This window comes from Phacochoerus africanus, chromosome 4 (genome assembly GCF_016906955.1).
Source record: "Phacochoerus africanus isolate WHEZ1 chromosome 4, ROS_Pafr_v1, whole genome shotgun sequence".
Lineage (NCBI taxonomy): Eukaryota > Metazoa > Chordata > Mammalia > Artiodactyla > Suidae > Phacochoerus > Phacochoerus africanus.
The window spans coordinates 142910048-142931736 of NC_062547.1; the positions used below are offsets into that span (position 1 = coordinate 142910048).

General features: G+C 44.6%; 2 protein-coding genes across 2 annotated transcripts; both read right to left on the reverse strand.

The window, feature by feature from the left end:
• Positions 1 to 1250: 1250 nt before the first annotated feature.
• Positions 1251 to 3011, reverse strand: LOC125124383 (mitochondrial ornithine transporter 2-like). The gene has a single exon (XM_047774503.1). It carries the CDS (start codon positions 2861 to 2863, stop codon positions 1961 to 1963), a length of 903 nt encoding a protein of 300 aa, XP_047630459.1. The 5' UTR covers positions 2864 to 3011; the 3' UTR covers positions 1251 to 1960.
• Positions 3012 to 8062: 5051 nt separating this feature from the next.
• TAF7 (TATA-box binding protein associated factor 7) lies at positions 8063 to 10454 on the reverse strand. The gene has a single exon (XM_047778860.1). It carries the CDS (start codon positions 9640 to 9642, stop codon positions 8593 to 8595), a length of 1050 nt encoding a protein of 349 aa, XP_047634816.1. The 5' UTR covers positions 9643 to 10454; the 3' UTR covers positions 8063 to 8592.
• Between the last annotated feature and the right edge of the window lie 11235 nt (positions 10455 to 21689).

The window sequence follows — 21689 nt, forward strand, 5'->3', positions numbered from 1 at the left end:
GACACTAATTACCGTGGACTGCAAGTACTAAGTTCTGTCTAGTTCTGAGAAGAGAGGATTTCATCCACTGGTAACGTTACCTCATCTCCATCAAGGAAGAAAAGTTTCTCATGGCTCTGGCACTGTCTTTCCCTGGAAGCGTTTCTCTGGTGGAGGTGGGGAAGCCAGTGAACAACCCAAATAGGTCAACAACCAACCCCTAAAGGGCCAACAGCACATCCTAGAATCTTACCTAGGCCAGGATCCAGAGACTAGGAGCTAAGAAGTGCTGTCAACCACATGGTCTTTATCAAAGCACAGAAGGCCATCCCTTGCCACTTCCTCAATTTACAGTAGAGCAGAGTTCTAGAAGCTCTTTGGGTGAGGAAAGAAATTTGGTACAGACAAAGGCCAGGCTATTTCCCAAAGGCCTAAGAGTGTGGAATACGACCCCACTTTAAAAATGAATAACACTAGGTTGGAGTTCCCGTCGTGGCACAGAGGTTAAGGAATCCGACTAGGAACCATGAGGTTGCGGGTTCGATCCCTGGCCTTGCTCAGTGGGTTAAGGATCCGGTGTTGCCGTGAGCTGTGGTGTAGGTCGCAGACGTGGCTCGGATCCCGAGTTGGCTCTGGTGTAGGCTGGTGGCTAAAGCTCCGATTGGACCCCTAGCCTGGGAACCTCCATATGCCGCAACAGCGGCCCAAGAAATGGCAAAAAGACAAAAATAAAAATAAAAATGAATAACACTATGTTAAGAATAGAGCATCCATGTAGCTGTGGTGTAGGCTGGCAGCTGTAGCTCCTACTCAACCCCTAGCCTGGGCACATCTATATGCCGTGTTTACGGCCCTAAAAAGGAAAAAAAAAAAAAAGCCAAAGAATAGAGCATCCATGGAGTTCCCTGGTGGCCCAGTGGTTAAGGATCCAGCATCATCACTGCTGCAGCATGGGAATATCCACATCCCAAGGGCAAGACCTCTCCCTCCAAATTAGAACATCTTTGAAAAATCCAGGATGCCTACTCTGAAACACTGACTCAGGAATGTGGAAGCCACATCAGTATGCAGCTTTAGTCTCCTGTTAAGAATCCAGATGGGGAAAAAAGATGAAATCTTGCCATTTGTGACAACACGCACCTTGAGAGTATCATGCTAAGTGAAATAAGTCTGACGGAGAAAGACAAATACCATCCGATCTCATACGTGGAATACGAAAAACAAAAACCAAAGCTAAACAAAACACGTAATCACAGTTATCAGAAGGGGAGGGGAAGGATATGGATAAAGGGAATCAACTGTATGGAGAGGGATGAAACACTTTTGGTGGGAGCATGTCGCAGGGTATGCAGAAACAGAAATATAATGTTATAAATCAATGTGATCTCAATAAAGAAATCAGGAAAACATTGTGGATGCCCAAAGACATCTAGATGGGTATTCGGGTTTTCAAGGACTTTTTAAAAACTTTAATTTGCTAGTACGGTGCACATATTAAGCAGAGTCTTATAGAGACCCAAATCTTGAATGGATTAAGCAATTATTTATAACCACCTTCAGGGAACATGGTTAATTAAGTTTTTCTGGTGACATGAAATGAAATATGGGAACCAAACTGTGCTTCACTCACAACACATAACCAACCAGACTGCACGCAGCGTGCTGATTTATGCAAAAGCCTCTTGATGCAAGTATATTTAACCTCTCAGATTAGGTACCTAGGGCCACCCACTCTTCTCACCAAAACACAAGAGCAGCGACTTTTCTATTTCAATAGTTATGGGCAGAAATCATATGATATAAAAGAGATTCTCCCATAAACTTTAAGATTTAGAGTATAAGAAGGTAAGACAAAAAATTCCTATGAAGTACAAAATAATTCATTGGTCCAGTCCTCCATGAAACCCTAAATTCAATGATAGCGCTCAAAGGCCTGTACTTGGATCCTGTACTTGGATCCAGATTCATCAAGACACTTCGATTATGCTTCAAACTGGCTCATCATCATCTTCCTGCTGTATTCATAAGCCAAAAACAGTGACCCATTGGCAGGGAAGGCTCGAATCAAAGTAGCTTTCATTCCAGAATATAAGGCTGCTATTCCTTCATTTTTCACAACACTTAAAAGAGTTCCCATAAATCCTGCCTGCTTTCCAAACATGGAAAGAACCTGAATTCTGGATTTGACAAAATCCACAGGGTATATGAGAAGCCAAAGGCAAATTCCAGCAATTCCACCACTTAACATCAAGGGGACAGAGCCTAGTTCATCTTTTGATCCCCCTGAGGCAAAAAACGATCGGCTCAGTTCATAGCCACCGAAGAAGAAGAAATAGCCCGGCACTTCTTGAAGCAGAGTGCTCGAGAGTCCGTGGTAGAAGCCCAAGGGCCCATCCTTTCGAAGGATGCTCTTCACGACGCCCCAAACCGTCTTAGGGCTTTTTGCCAGCCTCCCTGACATCTCCAGTTCGTGCATGGTCTGCAGCCGGCACTTGACAAGCTCCGTGGGGCACAGGGCCAGCGCGGCAAAGGCGGAGGCGGAGGAACCGGCGGCCGCCGTCTGCAGATGACTCAGCTTCTCCTGCTGGTCCAGTCCAACCACTTTCCCGACGAACTGTTGGCAGAAGCCGTAGCACATAAAGAGGACCGAGTTCTCGGCGACGTAGGCCATCAGCGCGGGGCCGGTCCCCTTGTAGAAGCCCCGCAGGCCCACCTGGGCGTAGGTCTTCAGGCCGCAGTCGGCGAGGCCCTTGTAGAGACCGGGGAACGTCTGCATCTTCACTTTCATCGTGTCGAAGGGCTGCCGGGTCAGGACGCACGCTGTGCCCCCGAGGGCCCCCGCGGTCAGGTCGATGGCGGCTTGGAGGGCAGGACTGCAATTCATGGTCGCCCACTCCCCTGCCGGTGCCCGGGGGACGGCGGCTCCCCGGAGCGCCCCATCGCCTCCTTCTCTCGGGTCTCTCTGCCCGGCGGCGGGAGAGGCCGCTTAACCCCAGGCTACGCCGCGGGCCGTGCTCCCCGCGCCCTGAAACAACCCCCGGCCCGCGGCCCCCTGCGCGCCTCCCCTCGCGCCCTGCGGCCCCGCGGTCCCAGCGCCCGCGGGCCGCGGCGCCAACTCGGTGAACGCGTTTACCGAATTGCAGTACAGCAGCTCAAAGCTATGCGATCAATTCTTGAGATGACGGCGGGAGACTCTTAGACGCCGCTAACCCCCGCCCCCCCCCCCAACCGCCCCCGGCGGGGACAGAAATGCTTTCTTATTCGGCCAGAACCCCCAGCCCCAGCCCCGCACACCCGCCCGTCCTCCGCCGCCCAGCAAACGGCGGCGGGTGCTTCCAGTTGATCCCGCTTAGAGTCAAAGGGTCAAGCTACAGAAACAGATTTAAAACAGAGAAAACAAACACACTACTTGGTGGGGGGGCGGATTTACCTGATAATCGGTGGCTCCTTTGGATTGGAAAACCCTTCATTGTCCCGGGAGAGGAAGGGCGGCTCCGCAAAGGCGCCGCACGCAGCGCCCCTCTAGGTCTCGCTCTTAGCTCGCGGGGGTGGGGGTGGGGGATGGGGGGGGGGTCCTAGGGGTGGGGGATGGGGATTATGGGGTGGCCTGCGGGAGGCAAGGATCTGGGCCTGGAGGCCTGCAAGCTTGCAGGCTGATGGGAGCAGAATCCTCAGCACGTCCAGAGGCAGGACACGGCTCTTGCTCTAGTACCAGCGGGTTGGAAGACGCATTTTACAGCCAAGAAACTTGATGGAAAAAAGCTGTGTGCCTGCAGCGCTCTAGGCGTGCCGGTTCTTGTTGAGGGGGCAGGCAGCTTTATGCAGAAGACGATCTGGATGTAAACGACCACAGGCCTAGTAGGCCAGATGTGGTTTAGGGTGTCAGTGAGGGTACCGCTGTTGGGGCATTCTTTTTCCTCTCGGGTGCTTATAATTCCAGCGTTGGAACGAATTCTCTTACGATTTACATTCTAAGCCCTGGGCCGTATTTTCCTTTGGCGGGTGGGGGAGGAGGGACAAAGTAGAGGAGGAGGCAAAAAGTAGGCTGAGATGATCCTTTGATTTAGAGAACTTTCCTTGTCTGTCAGTTAATATCTAAGAGTGAGACACCGAAAAGCAGATGGTGCAGAGGTAGCATTTGTCAACGGGCAGACTTCAGTGTAGTAATAGAGAGCGGTGGCCTTTTCTTTGGAGAGTGCCCAAATATATTCGGATTTCTTTTCTCTAGAACCACTTAAGTTCTTCAGAGAATAATCTTCCAGTCTTGACTGTGTGTGGGTCTCTGTGTGTTTGGGGGTGGGGGTGGAGGGGTGTATGCCTTGGGTACTGATTTAATGAAACCAAGATGAGAGAAGAGGGGTGATAGCCTGCAGTAAGGAAGCCGACTTTGACACGATTCCCTTGTTGAATGCTGTGCACCCCAGCCTTCATCTATGCCTGCTTTCTCTGAGTTTGAGGCTTCTTTGGTTCAGTTTCTCCGGAAAATGAACTGTGGGATGGGGAGTGAAGAGCCGTCTGGCTTCCTTGAGTAAGGCAGGGATCCTCCGCATCAGCAGCTGTGTTCACAGACTTGAATGAATCCTGTTTCTTGCCTCATACCTTCCCTCTTCCTTGGAAACTGCCTGCAAAAATTGAGCCTCACAGTTTCTTTTCTTTTTCTTTTGCTTTTTAGGGCCATACATGCAGCATATGAAAGTTCCCGGGCTAGAGGTCTAATCAGAGCGGCAGCTGCAGGCCTACACCACAGCCACAGCACTGCAGGATCTGAGCCACGTCTGCATCCTGCATCCTCCTGGATACCAGTCAGGTTTATCAGAGCCGAGCCATGACGGGAACTCCCTCACAGTTTATCAAGTGGGTTTGTCTCTCTTTGGTATCCCCACTTGCAGACAGACATTTAGCTTGTCATTTTCCGTGATCTCTGAATTAACTCATCATTTCTTCATCTGCTTTGGTCTCCTGAAAACAGGTTTACAGTTGACCCATCCACTGCCGTCTCATCTCCTCTATTCTCTTTACCTTTGGGAGTTACTATTTTATATTAACAGGATTTTGACAGAGAAAAGATATATGTGAAAACAATGTACCATTTCAAACTAGAAAAAAAATTTTTTAATCCTTTGTATCATGTTTCAAAAAGTGTTTTGATTTTTTAAAACTGTCAATAATCTATGGTTCCTTGTTTATTTATTTATTTACTTTTTTTTGGGGGGGGGGTCTCCTTTTCTCTTTTTAAGGCTGCACTCGCAGCACACAGAAGTTCCCAGGCTAGGGGTCTAATCGGAGCTACAGCTGCTGGCCTACGCCGCAGCTCACCGCAATGCCGGATCCTTAACCCACTGAGCATGGCCAAGAATTGAACCGCAAACCTCATGGTTCCTAGTGGGATTTCTTTCCACTTCACCGTGACGGGAACTCCCCCGTTTATTTTAAAAAACATATACTGAGTTTTTACAAACACAGGAAATACTACAATAAATCATCAACTGCTTTTGCATTAAGCTCATTTATGTTTTTGGAGAAGGTAAATTAGTAATCAAGACCAGGGTTCATGAGGGCATTAATTGGGAAATTGCCTGTAACCCACTGAACTATCAGAAATAGTTGCACAAATAGGGCAGAGTTCCAGTTCCATGAAGTTTCCTTAAGTAAACTTAGAGAGAACATGCCCCAGCATAGAGTACAACACGCCCAAGACAATAGGCAGTCCTAAGCATCTGAAAACATTTTTTCCGGATGCCAACTCACCAAAAATGAATGATGCTTCTGTTTTAAATTTAAGCACATGGACTCCCAAGCATACAGGGAAAATAATGATAAAAGGGATTTCCAAATTTTCAGGGAAGACCACGACCCTTGACAAGGCTCTAACACTCACATGTTCCCTGGCAATTAAATTGAGAGGCCAGACAGGATTACCAGAGAAAGCTCAGGTCTGAGAAACCACAAGCTAGCCCTGATTGTGAATACGGCCAGATGACTGCAGGAAAAGGAACTGCAAGTGCTAAATAAAGCTCTGTAGTGAGGAGCTGGGCATTTCAAATCCAGAAAGGAGGCCAGGATAGCCGCTGTGTGCGGAGCTGTCTTCCTAGTCTGTGTTGTCGCACAGAATTCTTACTGGATAATGAAAGAGAAAAAGCAGTTTAAGACTTTGGAGACCTGAATTGTCACCAGTGGTCCACATTTTTCATCTCAGATCAACATTTGACCTCCAAGTTCAAAATGTCTGGCTTTATGACATTTAGAACTGAATGTAAAGTTTCCATTTACCTCAACTACAGATAGAATGCAAAATGGAGGCCATATTGACATGCTTATTCCAGCATTCCATGTAGGAGCAAATTTAAAAAGGAACAACCTAAGTGACCAGCAATAAGGAAGTGGGTAAAATTAAGAAAAAATGCCTATTATGAAAAAGAGCAGGTCTGTGTGTACTGATATGGAAGGATACTTTTTGTTGTTGTTGACAGCACCCACAGCGTGTGGAAGTTTCCAAGCTGCTGCAGTGATGCCAGATCCTTAACCTGCTGCACCACAAAAAAACTCCAGGATACTCATAGGTCTGATTGAATTTTAGAATAATGTCTATAACAAAATCTTTTTTTTTGTTTTACAAAAATACATATATGTATAGAATTAGATGTACACCAAATAAAGTCCTGGAATAATCCATACCAAAATGTTTACAACTTGCCCTGAAAAGTTTGTGCGAAGTGGTCTTTACTTTTTATTTTTTGTAAAATTTCTGCACTGCTTAAAATTTTTCTGAGTCTTTTATTTCTATATTTTAAAACACAAATTTTAAAAAGTTCAACTTCTAATCACGAACTCAAATATTGAAAACTGTGGCTCAACTATAAATCACACCCATCAGGCAAGGGAGCTGTGAGAAAAGTGAGTCTTTTTTGGTAACTCTGGATTTGCCTGAAGGGAAATGGATCCCAATTTTAAGTTTTTCTCTTTTGAAGTTTATGTAAGAGGTAATTACTCTTCACTACGTAGGTTTTAATATTACTGCAAACCCAAGCCATAAATAAAAAAAAATACAGCTATAGGAGTAAACTGACTCAGTTTATGCTGCCATTTACACACTTTTAGAATGATTCTTTAATCTGAAACCAGTCAACCACACTTAAGACAACTGGTTTTTTTTTGTTTTTGGCTGACCTTTGGCATATGCAGTTCCCAGGCCAAGGCAAGGATCAGATCAACACTGAAGATCCTCTAAGCCCCTGTGCCACACCAGGGATCAAACCTGCATCCCAGTGCTCCCAAGACTCTGCCGATCCTGTTTGGCCACAGCGGGAACTCCAAACAAGCTGTTTCTTTCCACACTTGAATTAAAGAGTGACCATTTTGGTCACTCTTTAATTCAAATAATTCTCTGATCTGTTATGTTCCAACCCCAGTAAATAGGCAATAATAATTTGCTTTTTTTCCACGAACTGTTCTAAATCCTTTATAAGTATCAACTCAATTGCCAACAACTCAAGGGTCCTGAGGGAGATTATCATCTCCATTTTAGAGATGAGGAAATTGAGGCAAACAGGTTAATTTACTTGCCCAAGATCACCTAACTAGGTCACTGAACTAGGATACAGATCCAGGCACTGTATCCCTTGAACTTACTATTCTTTAGTAAGTTTAGTGACTAACAAGGCAAGTGCCTAATCTCAGGGAATTTACAGCCTGGTGAACACAGAGCAACAGTAACTTACACTCTCGTATGACAGATGAGTAACAGAGTATTTATCCCAGTAGACTATTGTAGAGGAAGAAGAGTAATTAAACTCCTTGAAAAAATGTAAATAAGCTCAGTATGGATTGAAATCACTGAGATCAGGCTGAAAAAAAATTTAGGTTTAGGAAGATTCTCTATTTCCTCAAAATGGAGCATGGGGGTTGGAAACATACTGCATATGAATTTCCCAATTTCTTTCCCCTGCTGTGTTCCTCTTTTTCTTAAAACATAACTGTTTCTTTTCCTACAAAACAGAATCCGATTGGTCAGTCCATTAAATCCCACTAAAATACCACCTCAGAAGAGGACCTGATACCCACTTCCCCTAAAAAAGACACACTATGAGGTGAAAATCACTTGTTTTTATTTCTTGTGGTCAAACAACTATGAAAATGATTTGCAATGCTACATATGATTAACTGCTTTGAAGAGCAGGAAGATAGCTACAGCATGGGAAAACATATGCAAACAAGCTTCACTGCCTTTAGACTAGACTCTAATTATCTCAGATGGCATCACAGAATAGCAATGGCAACTTCTGGTAAATTGAGAAACAGTAGCAAAGTCCTGCAGTGAAGCTGTGATTAATCAGTAAGTTGAATTGTTCCCTCCACTAATCCTACAACTTCCTTACATTTCTCTGTCTATACATCCTACTTCCTACAGGACAAACACCTAAAAAAGTGGTTCTTAAAGACAAATGAGAAAGAAATTCACATTTATATCTGTCGACATGACAAATCCAATAGAAGGCAGTGAAGAAAACGGCAACTACTGCAAAGTTATATAGTACCTAGTCCAGGTGATGAAACCAAAATTTTTCTTTCAATGCTGACTACTCTGAGGAATGAAATTAAGTATCAAAACTCTCCTCACTTCTCCAGGAGTGATTCTAGCTCCTCCTGCAAAGAGCTGAGCTGCTCCTTTTCTCGGTCTTCCTTTTGTTTCAGTTCATCCAGCACGGCCTGAAATCTGTTCTTGAGAGCCAGATTTTCCACCTTCATGATCAGATCCTCCTGTCGCTTTGCCCTGTCCTGGGTCTCTTGGAGCTTGCCTTTCATGTTATCAATCTGTTTCTGAATTCCCATCACCAGCTGATTGGTTCCCTCATTTTCTTGGTGCTGTTCATCTGATTCATTGAGCTTGTCCTGCAGCTGCCTTTCCAGATCTTCCTCGGTGTCGATGATGTTTATGTCTTCTTCATCTTGATGCTGTGTCTCATCTTCATCCTCACTGCTGCTGCTGAGGTCATTGAATATCTCCCGAAGCTCATCGTGTTCCAGTGAGTCATGGCCCTGCCTGTGGCCAGACAGTCCTGGGGAAGAGATATCAAGGCCTTGATTTTCTGTTTCTTTTGTTTCATCTTCAGCAATTATTTCCCAGCGGGTACTGACAGCTTCGGCATCTGTGCTCAGCAAGCGCTTCACTTCTTTTTCCACATCCGGAGACTCAATGTACTTCTTCTTTGCTGTCTTTCGGAACCTTCTCTTTCTGACATTTTTTAGAGGCAGAGTAATTCCATGGTTCCATATAAACTTCTTCTCTTTGTCCTTATCCTTTTTCTTGCTTGCTTTGGGATCGGCAGTAGCAGCTGGTTCCTCCACAGGGGGATAGAGATCACCATCAACTGTAGAGACGAGCATCTGACAGATATCAGCTGTCTTGTAAAAGGTTTTTTTATCAATGGTTTTCAAACTCTCCATAACACAGGGCAGATCTACCAATTTTGAGGCCAGTGGCACCCGGTCCACTCTGACGATTCCATGACGCCCATCGGGGTGTAACTCAATTGTCAGTCTGTCCTTCAGGTTGACGTGGCCAGACTGTACTGCCCGCCTCACCGTAGAGGCATATTCCGGAGGTAGGCGTAAGATAAACTGGCTCTCCAGTTCATGAGGAGCATCGTCTTTGCTCTTACTCATCTTTATTTCTCTGTGACTCACTTTTTCTCTATCAACCACTTGTTGGACTAAAAAAGTTCCGGCTATTTCAACAGAAAGACTAGTTCGTCATAAATTGAAGTCTTTAAGTACAAAAAGTTCTAAGTAGAAAAGCACCTAAGCGTCTATTGTGGATTAAGGCCCAAGTCTTTCTAAAGACGCTGTGACTGAATACCAGTGGTTACAAACACTTATTAAGTCCTTTTAAATCTACTAGCTGCAATGCCAAGTTCCAACCTCTAGATGCCGCTGCAGGCCACCGGGAAGAGCTAGCTAGCAGGAAAGCAAATGGCGGCTCCTACGGAAGGATTTTTGGCACAGAAAGGAAGGCGCAGCAGACACTCTCAATGCACAAACTCTCCCGGAACAAAGATATTCAAGAAGCGGGGCGTAGTGAGCTCTCTTCGCCTCGGGTACTTACAATCCAGTAACGATTATAAATCCAGTCTCTCCGGACCGAAGCGAAAGGAAAAGGAAGCCACTCGCAGCAAGGTGGCCGGGGCCCGGCGTCTCCTTCCTGATTCCTTTGTTCTTCCCAGCTCTTGGCAAAGCGATCCGCTAATGATTATCAGATCAGTAAAATGGATCAGGATGGGCAACGCGAAATCTCGCCGAGATTCGCAGCTCCAAGCGCCAGATTCTGCAGCTCAGCAGCTCGGCAGCGGAGCAGTTCGGCAGCGCGGCAAAGAAGCAGCTCGGCAGCGCAGCAGCTCCCAAGCTCTGTGGAACTCCGTCTGGAGCGCAGATCTAGCGGAAAAGGAAATGCTACGTCACCGCTTGGGCGGGAGGCTGCTGTGAGTGACGGCAGGCTTCTGGCGGAAGTTGGGGCGGGCCCCGGCGCGCGCAGGCGCAACGTACAATTACGTTGTCCAGCGTGAACTCTCATCTCGCGAGAATTTGGCTTTACGTGATAAGAATGAGATTTTTATAAAGAGCTATCGGTTTGGAAATACTTAGAGGATACGATCCTGACCCCGCTATGCCAGAACTTTTACCGAATCGCCCTGCGGCCGGATAGCTCCTAGGCTTCCAGATAGTTGCCGGAGATAGGGCGTCCGTGCGGAATGCGTCTTTGTTTCTGGAAACAACTCAGGTGCTCCCTAGGCTATATCCATAACCAAACATGCAGTGGATTTTAAATACACAAATCAGTGGAGTAAGGACTTGCTGCCCACTGCGTAATTCTAAGTATGTGTATTGACTGTGAAAAATGTCCATAAGGAGCCCATGACTCAGGGTCCGTTTCTGTTTGAAGATACCCTGAGGAAACAGGGGTGATTCCTCTTCTTAATGTTTTTGACGTCGTTATACACGTATACAGAGAAGGTGATGTTCTTCTGGAGGCCCATATTCATTTAGGACAGTTTTCTGAAAGATGAATGGTCTGATTAAAATAGAATATAATGGAAGTTATTACTCCCTGCCGCACATTTGCCAGTAATTTTTAAATTAGTTTGGAATTTTTTAAAATTCTGCCTCCGCTGTTTGGATAACTGTTTTCTACTTGCCTGTTCTTCAGGTGGTCAGGTATTCTTCAACATGTATTTATATACTTTGTAACCGTTTACACTCAGTCCTATTCATTTCCATTTATTTTTTTAATAGGATCATTTTGGTAGAGTATCAGAGTCACTAAAATTTTAATTCCTGTCCTCTAGAATATTAACACCTCAGTTTGAGAACTCACTTAAAATGTGATTAACATTTACAAAATTCACTTTATTTTTTATTTATTGTCTCCATCATTCAAGATTGGAAGCTCCATGTTAATCAGGGATGTGATACCATGTACATTTGGTTCCAGTGCCTAGTATCCAAACGTGGAAGATGGAAAACATTTGCTAATTGAATGAAACAATTGCTCCATCCAGAAAAAACAAATATAATCTAAATCCTATAACAATTTGAGAGAGAAAATACATTCTATATCACCTTAAAATGAGATAGAGCCATTTAATATACATTTATTCTCCAGTCAAGGATGGTGCCAATTGTTATGAGGGGAGAGGTTTGCATCTAGCTTGTGTGAACGTATCCCCTTTGGTTGTGGTAGACTGTGATACTGTGTATCACCTGGTGGAATTTAAACGGCTTTACCATACTTGGATCGTGTGGAAGTTCCCTGGCCAAGGCTATCCAACACACTGCAGTTGCACCCTGTGCCACAGCTGGGACAATGCTCTATCCTTAATCTGCTGCACTGCAAGGGAATTTCCCAGTTTGTTTTTTTTTCATGTTAAGATTGAAGGAAAATGATGCTCTTCCACATAATTGTACTTTAAAATTTTTTTGAATTATTTTTTCTTTCCTATATAGTTTATTACAGAATATTGAGTAGATTTCTGTCATGCAGATGTACTTTAGTTCTTTGTTCTGTAATGCATAGAAGAATGTTAGCTGATATATGTATAATTTCTTGGCTGATCTGTTCCCTCTTTTTGAAGGTGAAAGTTTCCAGTGTTCTTGTCCTTGAATTGTATTTAACTTATTTCATAGATATAAGTTTAACATGCTAGTCTCTGCATAATGTTTTTTAACCCTATAAAATATGAGGCCATGCTTATACATGAAAATAATCCAGATATTGCTGTCCATTTTAATTGTCTAAGTTTTATGATGCTCAGATATCTTTGTCACAGAAAATAACTTGAGGTAAATTCTCTGCAGTTCTGAGTTATGAAAAGTATGGTGTATTTCAGTTAGTAAACCTTTAAAAGAAAGATTGTCAGAGATAATTAAAAGGATCCACTGAAGTTTCCCCTAAAGTATCTGCATCCTTCAGTCCTGAAACCTATTTTCTGCTTTTCAGTTCACATTTTATGAATGCTGGTTGTTTTTGTTGTTGTTTTGTTTTTTGTCTCTTTTTTAGGGCCACACTGGAAGCACATGGAAGTTCCTAGACCAGGGGTCAAATCAGAGCTGTAGCCACTGGCTTACACCTACATCTGGCAATAGCAATGCCAAATCCAAGCCACATCTGCCACAGCTCATGGCAATGCTGGATCCTTAACCCACTGAGCAAGGCCGGGGATTGAACCTGTATCCAAATGGATACTAGTCAGATTCGTTTCTGCTGAGCCACGACAGGAACTCCTAAATGCTATTTTTTGAGGGATAATTACATTGATCCTAAAGCTAAGGCCTCTGCCCTATCACCATTACCTCAGTGTCTATTGATAAATCCACTTTTTTTTTTAATCAAATCCACTTGATGTATAGAAACACTGAGCTGATGAAGGAATTACACTCCTGTATTTGTTCCATGGAATATCCGGGATACAAGTGAGCCAAAGATTTAGGGGGAGCAGTGTCTTCCCCAGTGTGTTAACAAGTCTCAAAAGGCTTCCTACCTATGATTAAGGAGTAGCACAGTCAGGCTAATGCTGTATGATTGAAAATGCCCTTTAATAATCTCTGAGGTTTCTTACACTGTGGAGGTTAAAATTGTGAGTTATGGAAGAAGCTTTTGCTTATATTTTGGAGATATAAAATTATAGGAGTGAGGAAATAGCAAATACCCCCCAAAAGTACTCATATATGCTGTTGTGCATACGCAGTAAAAGCAGGTTAACTAACATATAGCAGTGTCCTGTATCAGTAGGATGCTTTCTATAGAAAAAAAGACCAACCTGATTTACCCTGGTTTAAACAATAAAAGAATGTATTGTCTCAAAAACCAGGTAGACTAAAGCAGTTCTGTCCAATAGAAATATAATGTGAGCCACAGATGAAAGCTGCATTATTAAATTATCTAGTAAGCCCCTTAAAATGGCAAAAGGAAACATGTGAAATTAATTTCAATAATTTTTTTTTTGTCTTTTTAAGGCCGCACCCACGACACATGGAAGTTCCCAGGCTAGGGGTTGAATTGGAGCTATAGCTGCCGGCCTACACCACAGCCACAGCAATGCAGGATCCAAGCCTCATCTGCAACCTACACCACAGCTCATAGCAACGCCGGGTCCTTAACCCACTGAGCAAGGCCAGGAATCAAACCCACACCCTCATGGATACTAGCCATGTTCTTTACTGCTGAGCCACAACGAGAACTCCTCAATAACATTTTATTTAACTTAATTATCAAAAATTTTATTTCAACATATAATCACATAGAAATTACTAATGATATATTTTACATAGTTATTTTGTACTCAATCTCCAAATCTGGTGTATATTTTACACTTATCGCACATCTCAGTTTGGCCTAGCCAGGTTCCAAGCGCTCAGTCACCTTGAGATGAGCCACAATTCAAGTGTGGGTGATTACTGTATCAGACAGTTCCAGAAGTATGCCTGTCATGATAGAATCATGGCCTCGCCCAAATTGTGTAGCTCTTCCTAATTTTGGAGCATGTACATTTATTTATACTTTATTATTCTTTCAGCTTTGCCCTCTTCTCCTTGTACACTTCCCAAGTCTGTGGTCATAAGAAACCTGCCAGCAGTAACGGAGGACCTTCCTTTCTTGTCCATGGTAAGTTCAGAGGGTGACTCTCCCCGGCCAAAATCTGTCTTTCAATTTGATTGGACCAGCTTAGGCCATGTACCTATCTCTGGCTCCATGCTAGTCACCAGGGGAACACCCTAAGTGTGTGATTTTCAAAATGGTGGGGACAGAGGGGACATTTGATGATGTTTTGGAGATGTTTTGATTGTTGCATCTGTGGCAGTGGGATCTACTGGTATCTAGCAGGTAGAGGCCCAGGCATGCTGGTAAATATCCTACACTGCACTCACCATCCATCCCCCCACAGCATAGTTATCTGGCTTAAAATAGTACCAGGGTTGAGAAACCTTGCCTTAAGCTTTATTTTTAAATTATCAGTTGTTGTAATTGTTTTGTTAATTGTTTAACAATTATAATTGTTTGAAATACTGACAAGAGGAATAAGCACATTTTTAGTTTTGATCTATCAAAACCTACTAGGGCTGTGAATAGGTTCAGCTTCCCCTTAGGTTCATGGAGGGTGAACCCCATGAACACGGTGTTAGGAGAGAGGAAAGGGCATGAGCAAGTATCTTAATCTATTTGAGCTGCTGTTAGAAAATACCATAAACTGAATGGCTTATAAAGAACAGAAATTTGGATTTCCCATTGTGGCACAGCAGAAATGAATCCAACTAGTATCTGTGAGGATGCGAATTCAATCCCTGGCCTTGCTCAGTTGATCAGGGATCTGGCGTTGCGGTGATATGTTGGAGGTGGTTGTAGATGGGTTCACATCCTGCTTGGCTGTGGCTGTGGTGCAGACTGGCCACTGTAGCTCCGATTCAACCCCTGGCACTGATGCCATGAGGACTCCACCCTCGTGACCTGATCACCCCAAAGCCCTGCCTCTCAATACCATCACATTGATTAGGTTTCAACATGTGAGTTTTGAGGGGACATAAATATTCAGTCCATAGAGGCAGAGCAGCGGTGCCCATGAAAGAGCTGATTACTGCGAGGATTACAGTAGTATGCATGTAATTCCAAAAAGATACAAATGATCAAGAAGCACATGAAAAGATGCTCAGCATTATTAATTGTTAGGCAAGGACGTAGAATAATGAAATTCTTGTGTACTGTTGGTGGGACTGTACCCCGGAAGAGTACAGCCACCATGGAAAAAGGATGATAGTTCCTCAAAAAATTAAAAACAGAATTACCACATGATCCAGCAATTCCACTTCTGTGGATATACCCCAAAGAATTGGAAGCAAGGTTCAAAGACATATTTGTACACTCATGTTCATAGCTGCCTTATTCACAATGGCTAAAATTTAGATGCACCCTCAGTGTCCATCAATCAATGAATGCTTAAGTAAAACATGGTATATGTACATATAATAGAATATTATCTAGCCTTAAAAAGAAAGGAAGTTATTTATTTTTTATTTTATTTTATTTGTCTTTTGTTGTTGTTGTTATTGTTGTTGTTGTTGTTGTTGTTGCTATTTCTTGGGCCGCTCCCGCGGCATATGGAGGTTCCCAGGCTAGGGGTCCAATCGGAGCTGTAGCCACCGGCCTACTCCAGAGCCACAGCAATGCGGGATCCGAGCCGCGTCTGCAACCTACACCACAGCTCACGGCAACGCTGGATCGTTAACCCACTGAGCAAGGGCAGGGACCGAACCCGCAACCTCATGGTTCCTAGTCGGATTCATTAACCACTGCGCCACGACGGGAACTCCTATTTTTTATTTTTTAGGGTCACACCCGCGGCATATGGAGGTTCCCAGGCTAGGGGTCAAATTGGAGCTACTGCTGCCAGCCTACACCACAGCCACAGCAATGCCAGATCTGAGCCACGTTTGTGACCTACACCACAGCTCACGGCAACGCCAACGCCAGACGCTTAACCCACTGAGCGAGGCCAGGAATCAAACCCGCATCCTCATTGATCCTAGTCAGGTTCGTTAACTGCTGAGCCACGACAGGAATTCCAGCAATTCTTTTTTTTAGTTCAAGTATGACTCGCCGACAACACTGTGTTATTTCCAGATACACAACATAGTCATTTGATATTTCTGTACATTGTAAAATGGTTACCACAATAAGTCTGTTACCATACAAATTATTACAGTATCATTGACTGTATTTCCCATGCTGTCCATTTCATCCTTGTGACTCATTTATTTTTTAATTGGAAATGTGTACCTTTTAATATCCTTCACGTCTTTCACTTATCTTCCCACCCCTCTCCCTTCTGGCAACCACCTGTTTGTTCTCTTTATCTGTGAATCTGTTTCTCTTTTGTTATGTTTGTTCCATTTATTTTGCTTTTTAAAATTGCACATGTAAGTGAAATCATACTATATTTGTCTTTTTCTGTTTGACATAATTCAGTTGTCGTGATACCATCTAGGTCCAGCGACGTTTTCACAAATGACAAGATTTCATTCTTTTTATGACTGCATATGTATACACTGCATCTTATTTATGCTTTCATTTATTGATGGATGCTTAGGTTGTTTCCATATCTTGGCTATTATAAATAATGCTGCAGTGAGCATAGCAGTGCATATGTCTTTTCAAAGTGGGGTTTTCATTTTCCTCAGAAATATACCCAGAAGTGGAATTGCTGGATCTTGTGGTAGTTCTATTTTTAATATTTAAGGAACCTCTATATCGTTTCAAACACAAAGGGAATTCTGACATATGCTGCAACGTAGAAGGACTTTGAGGATATTAGGCTGTGTAAAATAAGTCAATCACAAAAAAGACAAAGACTGTATGATTCCACTTACATGAGGCATTTAAAGTAGTTAAAATCATAGAGACAGTGAGTAGAATGGTGTGTGCCAGGGCCTGGAGAGAGGGGAGAATGAGGAGTTACTATTTAATGGGTATAGGTTTCAGTTTTACAAGATAAAGCGTTCTGATGGATGATGGTGGTGGTTGCACAGCAGTGTGAATGTATTTAATAGCACTGAACTGTACATTTAAAAATGGTTCGGTTAGGAGTTCCCCTTGCAGTGCAGTTGGTTAATGATCTAGTTGTTTCTGTGAAGGTGCCAGTTTGATCCGTGGCCTGGTGCAGTGGGTTAAGAATCCTTTGTTGGGAGTTCCCATCCTAGCTCATCGGTAACAAACCCGACCAGTATCCATTAGGATTCAGATTCCATCCCTGGCCTCTCTCAGTGGGTTAAGGATCCGGTGCTGCTGTGAGCTGTGGTGTAGGTATCTCCCGAGGCTCAGATCCCGAGTTGCTGTGAATATGGTGCAGTGAAGGCTGGCAGCTGCAGTTCCAGTTTTTTTTTTTGTCATTTTGCCATTTCTTGGGCCATTCCCTCGGCATATGGAGGTTCCCAGGCTAGGGGTCGAATCGGAGCTGTAGCTGCCAGCCTACGCCAGAGACACAGCAACGCAGGATCCAAGCCTCGTCTGCAACCTACACCACAGCTCACGGCAATGCTGGATCGTTAACCCACTGAGCAAGGGCAGGGATCGAACCTGCAACCTCATGGTTCCTAGTCAGATTCGTTAACCACTGCGCTACGATGGGAACTTCTGCAGTTCTGATTTTACCCATAGCCTGGGAACTTCCATATTCCTTGGGTGCAGCCCTAAAAAGCAAAAACAAAGGGGAAAAAAGGAAGGAAGGGAAGAAAGAAAGAAAGGAAGAAAGAAAGAGGAGTTCCTGTCGTGGGTCAGTGGTTAACGAACCCGACTAGCATCTGTGAGGACTCGGGTTTGATCCCTGGCCTCGCTCAGTGGGTTAAGGATCTGGCGTTGCTGTGAGCTGTGGCGTAGGCGGCTACAGCTCTAATTCAACCCCTAGCCTGGGAACCTCCATATGCCTCGAGAGTGGCCCAAAAATAGCAAAAAGACAAGACAAAACAAAACAAAAAAAACCCACTATATTTGGGAGGTCCCACTGTGGCACGACAGGATCAGTGGCATTTTGGGAGTGCTGCCGCAGGTTTGATTCCCTGGCCCAGCACAGTGGGTTAAGGGTCCCATGTTGCCACAGCTGTGGCTTAAATCACAACTGCTGCTGGGATCTGAATCCTGGCCTGGAAACTCCGTATGCCAAGGGGTAGCTAAAAAAAAAAAAAAAAAAGTATATTTGTATTTTAAAAGTTTGCATAAGTATTCTTTACATCAGTAATTATATAGTGCAATTACTTACCAATACTTTAAAATTTCTATTGTTATTTTCTACCTATTTATAGTGTAAATTTCTTTTATACAATAGCATTTACAGTGAGAATTTACTTTTTTGTTTGGTTTTTTCCTATGAAGTTCCTGGGCTAGGGGTCCCAAGGGAGCTGCAGCTGCTGGTCTATACCACAGCCACACCAGGTCCAACCTGCATCTGTGACCTACACCATAGCTTGTGGCAGCGCCAGATCCTCAACCCACTGATCAAGGTCAGAGATCAAACCTGCATCCTCACGGACACTATGTCAGGTTCTTAACCCTCTGAGCCACAACAGGAACTCTGTGAATTTCCTTGTCTCATGTAAAATTCTTTTTACAATGGGTAATTCCTTGAGTTAAAAAAAAAAAAAAAGTTAAGAAAAAGAAGCATCAATAGTTTTTTCAGAAGGAAGTGTCAAAAGGGAAATTCTGTAAGAATTTTTACGTCAACATGAATTTCAATAAAACATTTGATTTAAATTTGTGCAAATACCATTCTACTAAGGTTTTGTCAAAAAGTAGTGACTTGTAGCCTTTGGACTAGATCACGGTATTGTAAAATAAGCCCCCAAAGAAAGCAGAGTCGCCCGTGAGGACTTTGAGAAATGACCAGCGGTCGATCTCCGGCTGGACCTCTGGGTGCCGCTGTTGGCCGATCCGAGGCTGGAGCGAAACAAAGGAGTCCCTGTGGCGGTTCGGCCGCAGAGATCCCGGCCGACTTTTGAAAAGCACATCAGCAGCGGGCTCTGCACGCCATCCCTCCCACAGTCTGTTCCAGATATCTGGGCAGGGGGAGCCGCTGCCTCTTCTTTCCAGCGCACCTTGGTAATCCCGGGAGTGACAGCAACGAGGTGCATTCGGATCCACAAAGCAGCATCGAGAAGAGAGGAAGCCTCCTCACCCGTAGGCGGTACGGTAGGTGCCGGAGCGCAGGAAGCCTTGCTTCCCCTCCCGTTGGCTTTGCTCAGCCTAGTGAACGATTCTAGAAGAGATAGCTAAGGATTTAAACGTGGAGAATCTCACCCGAGATGTGCATCTCGTGACCAGAACCTTGGGCGGGTGCTGAGAAGCCTCTACTGCCAGCCAAGAGAGCAGGGAGAAACAAGAGAAGGACAGAGGAGATGAGCCGATAGGCCAGAGGAAGCCCCGAGGCTACTGGAATCTGAGACCGCAGTGGAAATCCTAGAAATGCTTTTCACATAAATGTATTTATCCTGGATATAAATAACGTACGGATATTAGTGCAGCCCTTTTGTTTTGAAAATTCAGGAAGACATCTGAATAGGGGCAAAGTTTATTCCTAAACTGCAGTAGATATGGATGCTACAAGTAATTCTCTACAGATTTATCAGTTTAGTTTCCATTAACGATCTCCCCCCACTGCCAGAAGTAAAAGAGAGCGCCAGGGCAGTAAATACTCTGGTCGTTTATTGGAGAAGTCTGACTGCTGGAGCAGCACTGCCACCGCTTAGTGGTGAGGAGGAGGCAGGGCGCTCGGGGCAAGATGCAAGTCTTGGATGCTAATGCCAGTCCTCTGAACCTGAACCACAAAGAGTTCAGCAGAGACCACCTGCAGGAAGACTTGCCCTCTAGCTCCTTGTCTGCATTCTTCAGCTCATCCCTGCTGATGCAGATGACACCCTTAGGGGGGAGGTCTCCACGCTTTCCACACAGTCTCACAGGGCATTCAGAACAGATCCAGTAACAGCAGCACTGTCTCTGAGTTTGAAGAGTGACCGTTACGTCCCGGCATAGAAGAGAAGCCTGGAGAGCGTTAAGAGCCCATTTCACAATCCTGCTTGAACTGGAGGTTGAGAACTAAAATGCAGTACCTAGACTAGACTTTCATAGAGTGTCTAGTCCTGTTAAACAGCTAAGAACTGTGGTTGCACTAATCCAAATAGCCGGACTCAGCAAGTTGCTTACAGGGAGAAGTGAAAGATGTCGTGAAGAGTAATAAACACACAGCCAAACATCACCGCTGGCAGATGGAATTGTAAACTGGGAGCAGACGTGCAATTACGACGTCACCAGCAAGGGCAGGCTGTCCTCTAGTGCCAGCATCGGCCTGCATGTAACCCACATCCACAGAAAGCCTCGCGTTTTCCAGCCGTCGTACCACAGGGTTCAGGTGACAGGGACCACTTACCCGGAGCCTCTGTTGCACACTTCAGCGCTTCTGACTCGAACTTGGAGCCTAAGCACCTCCTCTTCCTTCCTGACCGTCGACCTGGGTGGTGTTGTCTTACACGTGGGTGAGCATAGAGCGCGGAGGTGTTCACTGTAGCCTGCGTTTGTGCTGACTCTGCGGCCCATGACCAAGGTTCTCCTGGGCTTGCTATCATCCAGAGCCTGCCCGTGATGGTGGACCACTGCTGCAAAAACATGCAGAAGATGCGCTGTACGAGGAGCTGCAACTGGAAGTCATGTCCCTCAACGATGGGGGACCATGTAGTATGCAGCCCAACTGCCTGGTACCCAAGGTGGACACTGACTGGGGTGCAATGCCTGACTGTTCTATCAGGTACTTCAGACCACTAATCTGACTCTTGAACCTGACGATGCACCAGAGCAAGATGTGCCCTGTAGCACTGGGGGTGACGGAGACACTGCTGTCTGGGGCTTGCTGGTCACCATGCTCAGTGATGGCAGTTGTCATGCTCCAGCCAGTCTTTCCCTCCCATTTGCAGGGGTGGTGGCTGCACCTTAGCGACCACCTGGCATCTACTGCCAGAGCTATAGTTTTACCTGCTTGTGGCCTTGGCCTTGATCTTCCTGCTTTTCCTCTTAGCAGTGACTCTGGCCATTGCCCAGTGCCTGCGATGCTCCTCCAGCCCTGCTTTCAGCCTGGTCTCTGGTCCAAGCCTGAATTTAGAGTTGCTGTCACTTCAGCAAGAGAGATTTGCCCTATTTCTATAACCGATATTACATTGGATTCAAAGGTATACCTGTGAGGCTTAACACTTCTGTTTCATAAATATCAACCTGCTGTAAGCAATCCTGCTATAATTTTTTGTTGTGTTGAGGGGCATGGGGAGAGTTCTCCAAGTCTGTTTGCTAGTTTCTATGTGTATTTTGATTTGTTTCATTAGCCCAGAAAATTCCTTTGGACAAAACTTGGTGCCTATTAATGTATATTCTGAAAAGTTATGATTCCTACTAAAGAGATTTTCCTTGTAATTTTGATGGAGGTTCAGTACATCTTTAGGTCTCTATTCTTGGGCTCCTTTATACTTGTTGTTCAGGAGCTGAGAAACTATAGATTTGGTTACATAGGAACAGAGATTCTCTCTCCAAGAACTTTTCTTGTTTCCTTTCTTTCATCATTTTCCAGACATGGTGCCCATGGGTTGGCTGCCAGTATCTGGCCCAATGTCTGTTCTTAAAAAATGTCAACGTCTGA

What these genes read in the sequence shown, in the direction of transcription:
- TAF7 (XM_047778860.1), bottom strand. Translation starts at nt 9,642, where the DNA reads ATGAGTAAGAGCAAAGACGATGCTCCTCATGAACTGGAGAGCCAGTTT.
- LOC125124383 (XM_047774503.1), bottom strand. Translation starts at nt 2,863, where the DNA reads ATGAATTGCAGTCCTGCCCTCCAAGCCGCCATCGACCTGACCGCGGGG.